The sequence below is a fragment of the Gracilinanus agilis genome, chromosome 4 (genome assembly GCF_016433145.1).
Source record: "Gracilinanus agilis isolate LMUSP501 chromosome 4, AgileGrace, whole genome shotgun sequence".
NCBI classification, from domain to species: Eukaryota; Metazoa; Chordata; class Mammalia; order Didelphimorphia; family Didelphidae; genus Gracilinanus; species Gracilinanus agilis.
This window is the reverse complement of record NC_058133.1, coordinates 515,656,663-515,667,602: the sequence shown is the minus strand read 5'-3', so window position 1 is coordinate 515,667,602 and position 10,940 is coordinate 515,656,663. Positions and strand designations below refer to the sequence as shown.

The 10,940-nt window shown below is 49.8% G+C and overlaps 1 protein-coding gene across 1 annotated transcript in view; it reads right to left on the bottom strand.

Moving 5' to 3' along the window:
* ASB18 (ankyrin repeat and SOCS box containing 18) overlaps positions 1-2,013 on the bottom strand; it is a 47,256-nt gene extending 45,243 nt beyond the window's left edge. Inside the window, exon 1 of the mRNA XM_044676885.1 lies at positions 1,770-2,013. Coding sequence (XP_044532820.1) covers positions 1,770-2,013 — 244 coding nt within the window. The remainder of the gene's footprint in view (positions 1-1,769) is intronic.
* Between the last annotated feature and the right edge of the window lie 8,927 nt (positions 2,014-10,940).

Here is a 10,940-nt window from a genome sequence, read left to right as displayed (position 1 = left end):
CTCTCTCTCTCTCTCTCTCTCTCTCTCTCTCTCTCTCTCTCTCTCTGTCTTTGTCTCCCTCCCCCACTCCAGCTCTGTCTCTCTCCCCTGCCTCTGTTTCTCTGTCTCAGTCTCTGCCATTTTCTCTGTCTCTGTCTCTCTGTCTTTGTCTGTCTGTCTGTCTGTCTGTCTCTCTCTCTCTGTGATGGGGGTGAGGATGCTGAGGAGATCAGTCTTTCTGGATGTCTCTTCTTCTATGCTGAATATCTCATCCAGAGTCATGATCTGGGGGCTGCCACCACTGGAATGAGGGGAGTCGCGGATTTGCATTAAAGAGGCTTAGAGCTCAAGGGGCCATGTAGACCCTTCCTGGGGGAGTCGAGCCTCTTAAGAGGAAGGTCCTTCTCTTCTCCTCCCAACCCTCTTAGTATTTCAGGCCAGTACACATTGCAGGCAGGTTTATCGTGCCCTAAAGAAAGCTTGTGTTTATTTGTTTAAGGAGTGACAGAATTCCCGTGTGTGTCAGACACAGTCCTTCTCACCAACTAATTTCCTTTTTTCTTTTCTTTTCTTTTTTTTTATATCTTAACTTCTGTGTATTGGCTCCTAGGTGGAAGAGTGGTAAGGGTGGGCAATGGGGGTCAAGTGACTTGTCCAGGGTCACACAGCTGGGAAGTGTCTGAGGCCAGATTTCAACCTAGGACCTCCCGTCTCTAGGCCTGACTCTCAATCCACTGAGCTACCCAGCTGCCCTAATTTCCTTTTTTCTGCATTTGCTTCACATCTGGTCACACAGTCCACTTCCAAATGGCCCCTCTCATGTCCTGTCTTCTTTCAGTGGATCTATAACGTCTACCTCAGCTCTGCTCCAGTCACACTTTTTTTTTGTAGCTATTTGAAGGTGGGCAGAGCCCTTTACCAATGGCATTTCATCCTTAGACCAGCCCATTTCATAGATAAGAAAACTGAGGCTCAGATAGGCAGAGTGCCTCGGACAGGATTATTCTGTAATTAAGTGCTAGAGGCAGGCTAAGAACCCAGGTATCTTCTAGCCCAGTGTTCTGCTGTTCTGCCAAAGACCCAGCTGATAAAGTGTTCTAGGCAGGATTTGAACCCAAGATTTCCCTGACTTCAAATCCACCACCTTAGCCACTGTCACACTGCCTTAGTGTGACAGCTCTTGGCACAGTAGCAGGCACATAATAGGCGCTTAATAAATATTCTTTGACTCTCATTTTAAATGGAAATTATACCTATCTACATGAAACTAATTTGCACCTACAAAACAGCCATTTTTCTGAAAATATACAGCTCGCATTTCCATAGCACTCTAAGGCTTGCAAAGTACTTCACAAGTTTTATCTCATTTGGTCCTCAAGTGCTGTTTCTCTCCCCCTTTTATAGAGGAACAAACTGAGGATGAGAGAGAGTTAGTACTTGCCTAGGATCACAGAGCTAGTAAATGGTTGAGGCTGGATTTGAACTCAGGTCTTTCCAGGATCACACAGCCAGCAAGTATCTGAGGCAGGATTCAAAAGGAGCCTCCCCTCCCTTCACTGAGCTGCTGAGCTGCCCATCAGGCAGCCTCTCTGCCGCCAGCTCACTGTGCTAAGAAATAGATGTTCGCCGGAGCTCACTGTCTCCTCTGTTTCTGTCTGTGGTTCCTGTTAGAAATGCCTGATGCTGACAGCAGCTCCCCAAGGCCAGCTGGGACCCCCCTCTGCCTAGACCCCTGCAGCGTTAGCAGCTGGGAACAACGTAAGGGCGGCTCTTTGCCCGGAGCAAGTTACCTGAAAGTCCAAAGGTGGCCGGAGACGTCACCCGCCATTCCATCTCATTCTTACTGATCTCAAAGACCACGTTGGCATCTCCATGGTGCCGGGCCAGCAGTGGCTGGAGGCTGCCTAGATCTCCTGTGACCAGGGCTCGGTGGTACCGGTCCACAGGGGCAGGCCTCTGCCGGGGGTCTCTGTCCATCTTCTGAAAGATCCGGAGCGTGGCCCTCCGTGGCTCTGGCAGCCTGTCCGTGGCCATGGCGTTTATGGGGGCAGGAGGCCTCCTCCCGGGAGGGAAAGCTGATCTTGGGCAGGGGCCCTGATTTCCATTGTCATCTCTCCATTGTAGTCTGGCCAGGGCTGATCAAGGGGGTATTTATAACTCCTGTGGGCTCGCACGAGAATGCTGGCCTCGTAGAACCGGGGTCATGTGAATGTCTAGAGGCAGGAGCCGCGAGCCAGGACCTCCAGATGGCACGGGTCAGGTCTATTCTCAACCTGGCTACCTCTATTGAGTAAAAGAGGAACACTGCGCAGACCTGGCAAGCTCAGAGCCGTCCAGCGGACAGATCGAAACGCCAGCATCCCTCTTCCCTTTGGAAGCCTTGTCGGCCACTTAGACTTGGGATTTGACAAAGGCTAGCATTATATGCTTTTTTTTTTTGATGGGGGCGGGGAGGTTCAGAGCTTTCATCAGTTTTTGGAACTCCCAATGTGGAAATCCCCTTCACAAAACCGGTCATCGACTTGTCTGAAACTTATAGTTCCAGAGAGTTGCCTGTTGCCCCGTGATGTCACGGGATCTGACCAGATGCCCAAGGAGAGGCCAACTTTTCTGGGGTTGATTACAAGAAATTGGACCAGGGCTTCTCAAATGAGAGGGGCTGAGAGGTATGGGAATGGTCAACCCCATCCAGGGTCAACCCCATCCCCAAAGAGGAGGTGATCTTCACATAACTTATATGATCCTGCCAAGGAAGGCAGGACTTGAATCCGGGTCTTTCTACATTTGAGGCTGTCCCTCTGTCCACTGTCATGCTACTTCCTGACCAATATACTTAGGAAATGTAAATCATGTTATAGTAGAATTTTTTTAATTGGAAAAAGAATCCTCTATTATCCGAGCTTTAAGTGGGAATTCTGGCCCCACGAGTCAGGTCAGTTGAAGTGGTGACAGGGGATCAAAGGCAGAGGTCTTGGGGATTGGGGAGGTTGGGGACCTGACCGTATCTGAAGGGGAATGCTGGGAATGATAATGATAACTAGAAAGAGAAGAGCCAGCCTTGCCATAATGCTATCAGGTTTGTAAAACTTGTTATATGTGTTGTCTCACTGGATTCTTATAATAATCTTGGAAGGGAGATGCTATTGTGATCCCATTTTACAGATAAGAAATCCGAGACCCTGCTTAGAGTCACACAGCTAGTAAGTATAGGAGGGCAGCTTCCAATTCAGGTCTCCCTGACCCCAAGTTTAGCACTCTATGTCCCCTCTGAAGAAGACGATGAACCAGGCCCTGGGCGAGGAGGAAGAGTGACGTGGGTGCCCACAGAGAGCAGTAAGAATATTTATGGGATGGGATGAACTCTAGTGGTGGAAAGGTGGTTGCTTGGTGATAGGAGCAGAGAGAAGATGAGAAATAGAAAGTAGGAAGCAGGGCGTCTGCCACTTCCCTCTCCTGGTCTTGTGTGGGAGGGGAGAGGAGAGGAGGAGCAGACAGTCTTGGGGAGAGGCTAAAAGATGGGGTGTCTTCAGGAGGAAGTGGGTGAACCCCAGAAGATGGAAGGCACCTGAAAGGAGGAGGAGACCTAGGAAGAAGGGCAGTTTGTTAGCAATAGATGTACGTCCCAGAAAGTACAGTGGAGAGGGTTGGGGAGGACCGGGGCCAGATTTACTATGGGCACGGGGGCAGGAGCAGCTGTCATGCATTGCCTTTGATGCTGATAGCCCTGGATCCTGAGGCTTCTTGTGTGACGTAGGTCCCCATCTTAGACCGTCCGATGGGGAATGGTGTGCCAGGCAGGGGACCCTGGAGGTGGGTCAGATGGGCCCAGGGCAGGGAGAAGAAGAGTGCCCCATTGGACATTGGCACCTGGGAGAAGCCCCTCCGGATTCTGCCTCTGTCCATTATGAACTTTACTCAGGAAAGATCTCTACTTGGAGAAGAAAACAGATATAGAGTGGATTCGAATTCAAAACAGAGAATGTCCAAAGACAGATTGATTTTCGTGGGGCTTGATTACAAGAGACTGGACCAAGCGTTCTCAGATTAGAGGGGCTGAGAGTTGTGGGAATGGGCCGATCCAGTCTGAACTCCATCCGAAAAGATGAGATAATCATCCGGCATAAGAATCAGTGACTTCTACAGCGCTTGCACAAGTGATCTCCGATGAGTCTTCCAACCAAGATGGCACCATTATCCCCCTTTACGAGGTGAGGAAAGTGAGTAACTTGGTCAGGGTCACACGCTAAGTTTGAGAGAGGTGTCGGAGGTGAGATTTGAACCCAGGGCTTCCTGACTCCTCTGGGTTCATAGTACAGGATGTCAATGGAGGGGGGTGGGGTGCAGGACGCATCTGTGAAAAGCTAACCAGGCAGCTTCCTTTCAAGCCCTCCAGCTCTCGCCCACCATGGGTCCCTCCTGCCTTTCTGTTTTAAAATTCCAGAGCCGTGCTGCTCATGCTAATAACATTTGCCTGCTCTTAGGGGGCTTCAGTGCTCAGAGGGTAGTCGCTTTGTCATCTTTCCATTTTTTTGGAGACTGATTATGTTGGTAATTAGGCTGATTTCTGAAAACTCTGGCGAGAGCCTCTCTGGGTTTGCCTGGAGTCCAGCTGGGGGGTGGCCCATTGGGTGGGCTTCTCCTGTGCCTGCCTGCTCTCTCCTGTCACAGGCCATTTGGAAAGGTGGAGAGGACACTGAAGGTAACCGTCAGGAGGACGTCCATTCCCCACAGGTTTCTAGGCTAAGTTTAGCTTCCCCGGCATGATTTATCTACAGCTCCTGAAATACCCAAGTAGAGGGCCAGCGGGAAGCTGCTCCCAAAGCGGGCTGGCTTCTTGGCAGAGAGCTTTAAAAATAGCCCAGGGTGGCCCCCACTGGGCCCATGAGCTGCGCCTGGAACGAATCCCCGCAGGCCGTCTGAGTGAGCTCAGGACCTGGGTGACATGGGAGAAACATCAGCACCCAGCCCTGAGAGCAGAATCTCCAGGACAAGAGACTCCAGCAGCTCTCTAGGCCAGTCCTTGGGAGCTTGGGCAAGGCACTTAAGACCTCTCGGCCTCGATTTCCCCTCCTGTCAAAGGAGGTTGGATTAGGTGACCTTTAAGGCCCCTCCCTGCTTGAGATCACGGATCCCAAGATCTTGCCATGCAGCCAGACTCGAACAACTGGACAAGAGACCGTCCAGGGATGGCTTGGAGACTGGCAGCGGGGCACTTACCCACTCCCTTGGGAGTGATGCCTGGGAGTTTTGGTGGCACCAAAATCTTCCTACGGACGAGAACTGTTTACATCAGTGAGCCACTCAAAGAGCACTTCTTAAGTACTTCCTGCAAGCTCTGAGAGGCAGCTTCACTCAAGACGAGAGAGTTCTCTTCAGAGCCAGGAAGACCTGAGTTCGTGTCTTACCACTGATCTTCACCTCTTGGCTGCGTGATCCGGGGCAAATCCCTTCATTTCTTGGTGACTCGGGCAACTCTCTGGGATGAAAAGTGCAGAGGGCACGAGGCCCCGCCTTGGCAGAGGGCACCCCACCTTGGCAGAGGGTACCTCACCTTGGCAGAGGGCGCCCCACCTTGGCAGAGGGTGCCCCACCTTGGCAGAGGGTGCCCCACCTTGGCAGAGGGTGCCCCACCTTGGCAGAGGGTGCCCACACCTCAGAACTTCTCAGCTCAATGAAATCCCGCCTCTAGTCCTCACCCTGATGCCCGAGTGCTTGCTGTGTTCAGAGAACACAGAGAACTCTGGTGGGCTGCTCGCATTGTTCGAATCCCAGATATGTTTGCCTAAAAGACTGTTTTCTGGAGAACTCACACGGAGGCCAGAAGAAGTGAGGAGGACATCTCGGGGGCTCTCTGAAGAACTCTGGTATGGATTGTGGAAGACGCTGGCACGGGACCCTCATCGAAGAAGGCGTGTTCGTGCTCTACACAAAGCAGAACTGCAGTGGCTCCAAAGCAAACGAGATGGCCAGATTTAGAGACAGTGTGCAAACGAGCGATTCGTGCCCAACGCGTGGGAGATCTCCCGAGCTCTTATTGGTCAGGTCAGTCACAGGGGCTCACCCTGGACATTAGCCCTGCCTAGCGATGCCACTTTGGTCCTCTTCGAGGATGAAGGGCAGCAGCCATCCTTGCTAGATGCTGGGCACTGGCGTCTGGGGTGCAAAGAAAGACAAGAACAAGGTCCCCATTCACAAGAGGTTCATATTCATGCCAGGAAGATCCCTGCAAGATGCATCCAGAATAGATGGAAGGTAATCTCCAAAGGGAAGGTCTTAAAGGCTGGGGTGGGGTGGGAAGCTGGGATAAGGAGAAGGGACTGGGCAAGGCTTCCTGCAGAAGGTGAGATTTCAGCTTCATCGTGAAGAAGACCAGGGAATCATAGAGGCAGACCTTGCAAAGCGTTGTAGACATGAGGAATGGCCTGGGCAAAGGCGCAGAGGTGAGAGATGGAGGGTTGCATGCCAGGAACCATCTGTGCCTAGAACTTCCAATAAAGATCATTCCTTTCCCACAAGTTGGCCCTTCAAATCCTTACATACAACGAGCAGATTCCTCCTTCCTCTTGTTAAACCAAACCAAACCAGAAAACCCCTGAAGACAAGTCGATTTCTTATTTTAGAAAGCAAACAGGTCCTTTTGCTCCCTTGGCCTGAATAAACGCTTTTGACTGAGGAGGAGCCGCTAGACGGCACATTGGGCTGAGCCCTGGATTTGACGTCGGGAAGACCTGAGTTCAAATCCTATTTCATACACTTACTAGCTGTAGGACTCTGGGCAAATCAGAGCTTCCAGCCTCAGTTTCTTTATATGTCAAACTAATAACAAATAACAAAATGTCAATCAGCATTTAAGTTTCCAGGCTCTTCTATGGATCAATTGAGACAATATTCACAAAGTCCTTGGCAAGTCATAAGAGGCTAGATTCATGCTGGCTCGTATTAAGGAGAACTTGGCTCCTGCATTGTACCAGGTTGCCCATTCCTACCTGCCCACTTCAACGTGTGTTTCCTGCCCCCACCTTGATGCCAGGACTTCTTCCATCATCTCGGCCTCTACTGTCTTATACAATCATTGTCTTATTTCATGAGGACAGTTTTGCATAGCACTTTACCTCTATTTCTCCCTTTGTTTCTTCTAAGCAAATATTATCAGCCTCTTCCCCCTCCCTGCAATTTGGTGGATGGGGTCAGAGGCTAAGAGGGGTTGGCATGGCCTGTGCTGCATCACCCAGCTGGTAAGAAGCTAAGCTCAGGCTTCTAAGTTTCAGTTTTGAGAGTGTGATCCTGGGCCCTCTCCCAGATGTCCTGCTGTCTCATAGCCTCAGAGCACCATCATTTTACCCAGCCTGGAAGGGCCGCCTCCCCTGGGAATCTACGCTGCCCCCCCCCCAGCCCACGCTGCTCCCCGTTTCCTTCAGCTCTTTTCCGCTCTCCTCGTGATAAACCCCCAATCCTCACTTTCTTACCCTCTGTCTCTCTCAACAATTATTTCACATCTTGCCATCCATGACTGGGCTGCTGGTCTTGCACACACAAATCCCATCTTTTCCACTTTGAGATTCTCCTGGAGATTTCAGGGCAATCAAAATTTTAAAAGACCCGAAGGACAACGGAGAGAAGGAAGGCTGGGCACCAGCAGGCAGTCTCACCTTCCCAATGATGACTTGGAGTAAAAAGTCATGTAAAGAATGTTACGAGGGTCAGACGAGATAATCTCCGTAAAGCCCTGCGGAATTCTCAAGGCTCTGCATAAAGGCTGGCCTTGCTCGAGTTAAGGAAGGGATATTATCTAGGAATCATGTCATCAGCAAAGGAGGAGGAAGCATTATGGATTTAAAAAAAATAACCCTTATCTTCTGTCTTAAAACAAATGCTGTGTGTTGATTCCAAGGCAGAAGAGTGGTAAGCACGAGGCAATGGGGGTGAAGTGACTTGTTCAGGGTCACACAGTTAGGAAGTGTCTGAAGACAGATTTGAACTCAGGATTGACATTCTACCCACTGAGCCACCTAGCTGCTCCTGGATGAAATCATGTATTGAGAGGGAGGGATGAGAGATGGACATTCCTAGGACCATGTTGGTACCCTCAAAAGTGATAGGATGCATTGGGGCAGCTGGGTAGCTCAGTGGATTGAGAGCCAGGCCTAGAGACGGGAGGTCCTAGGTTCGAATCCGGCCTCAGACGCTTCCCAGCTGTGTGACCCTGGGCAAGTCACTTGACCCCCATTGCCTACCCTTACCAATCTTCCACCTATGAGACAATACACAGAAGTTAAGGGTTTAAAATTAAAAAAAAAAAAAGTGATAGGATGCAGAGGAAGGACTTCAGCACATTGGATAGCTCTATGGAGGCTGTAAGAGTCAATCAGTGAAACTCTAAATGTGTATTAAGTATTTACTATGTTCTAGGCACTGGAAGACAAATCAAACAGGCCCTGCCCTCAAGCCCCTTACAGTCTGTTGGAGAAACAGAAAATATAAGGTGGACAGAGACCCCTTTCAATGAGCTCCTGGGTTCACTAAAGACTCTAAACCCAAGCATCTCCCCAGCCAGATGAGTATTAGGTGATTCTCTGTCACACCTAATACAACCAGAAGCAGTGGGGTGGGAAGAGTAGTGCCTTTGGACATCTGGGACTTAGTTCCAAATTTGGTTTCTTGGGTGACCTTGGAAAGCCACCTCACTCTCTGGGCCTTGGTCTCCTCATCTGAAAAGGGATAAGTGTGTACACTAGATGGCTTCTGTGATCCTGTCCAGCTGGGATCTCAGGACAGAGGGACTCCCTCATTGGCCTTTACTTGGCTTCGTGTTCAACAGGACTCCTTGGCCAGTATATACTTGCCTGAAGCTGGTATCTAACCCTTGCCCAGGTGGTGATGGCGACGCTGGGGTCTGAGAACTAGGAAAGCCTGTCCTGCTGCCCTCTGGCCTCCCACCCAGGACGGTGACACTGGCCGATGGCTATTTCCTCCTGATGGTGTGATGAATGCCCAGCTTCCCTCCACACCTCCCATGGATGCGCTGGGCTGCCATTGGCCGGGATGACCCAACTAAACTTCTTGGGATGAGTGAATGTGCTGAACCCGGCTTCAGTGTCACCTTGCAGTGCCTGCCACCTCCCATGATGCCAGGCCTCTAGGGCCAAGTGGCCAAGGGCTTCCTTTTCTCCTGTGAAAAGTGGGAAGAAAGAGCCTTTAGCCTAGCAGGGCTTGGAGCCAGAGCCCAGTTTCAATCTGGGATAACTCATGCTGCTTCCAGAGACCAGCAGGAGGGTCCAGCTCCCTCCAGGCAGTCTGTTTGGACTTTCAACCCTCGTAATCCCAATGTGGCCCCATGGACACTGGCCACCCACTCCACTAGGGCAGGGTTCCAGGAGGAGCTGGGCTGCTGGGCCTGGGGGCCAGACTGGGGTGAACTTCTTGGGCTATTGTGTGGTTGGTATGATTTCTCCCAATAGCCTCAGCTTTCTTTGTCCCTTCCATACTCTCTCTGTCTCTGTCTCTGTCTCTCTCTGTCTGTCTCTGTCTGTCTCTGTCTCTGTCTCTGTCTCTCTCTCTCTCTCTCTGTCTCTCTCTGTCTGTCTCTGTCTCTGTCTCTGTCTCTGTCTCTGTCTCTGTCTCTGTCTCTGTCTCTGTCTGTCTCTGTCTCTCTCTCTCCAATTGCCATAGAAAAATGCTTGATTTCTGAATGGGCAGCGGGGGCAGTCAGAGAACATACACTGATAATCACATGAACTGAAATCACAACCACACACACAACATACGCACCCCCAAACACGTACATAAGCACACAATCGCATACACAAATGTGTCACCACATGCATCTACAGCATAGAGAGATAAACAAATATCATAGAGACTCATACAAAGACAGAGGAACACACACCCCACAATAGATAATGATGCAATTCAAATCACAGGCATACATTGCACACGAACACACACAACACACATGTACGTAAAACATATGCAAGTAAACAGATACATGTAAACATACACACACACAAACACAATCCATTTGAACAAACACCTACAGAACACAACGACATCTAGTCATACGCACAAAGACATACATACAGCCTACACACCCAAACGCGTGTACAGAAAATACACAACACAGCACACACACATGAAACAAATACATGGAAACAATGTACACAAACTACATATCAAACATACAAAAATGCAAACAAAAACAGAAAATATAACTGCGATATGCCTAAATGTCACACAACTGGAAACATTCAGAGAATAAACACACACACACCAAACAGATACGAGTGTTGAAATGCACACACAAAGCAAACACAGATGCATACATACATGTACTTACAACCCACACACAAACACACACATCCAACCTTTCACACAGGCACACAAACACTGATGGGTAAACACACCCACAATACACATAAGCGCACACTCACAAATGTTAGTCACACACACACACACACAGTCACTCTGGCACTAGTCACACGTACATTCATCTCTGAGATCTGAACATAGCTTAGCCTTCTTCCTGAATACCAATGTTTGGGCCGTACACTTCACTGAACACGACACGAACACGTTTTCCTTCCTTCCATCGAGTGAGTCTATTAATAATGACTTAGATTGTCGGCTCTGATTTCACATTATTAGGAGAACTCATTGGCATCTTGTGCAGAGGGTGCGATACCCCCCCCACACACACACACTCATAGACACACTCACAGACACACAGACACTCATGCACACAGATACACACTCAGACACACATACAGACACCCAGACACTCACACAGACACACATGGAATCACACACACACACTCATGCACACAGATACACTCACACAAACTTATACACACTCACACAGACACACAAAACCACACAGATGCACATACAGACACCCAGACACTCACACGGACTCACACAGACACACATGCACACAGATACACTCACACAGACTCACACGATAGACA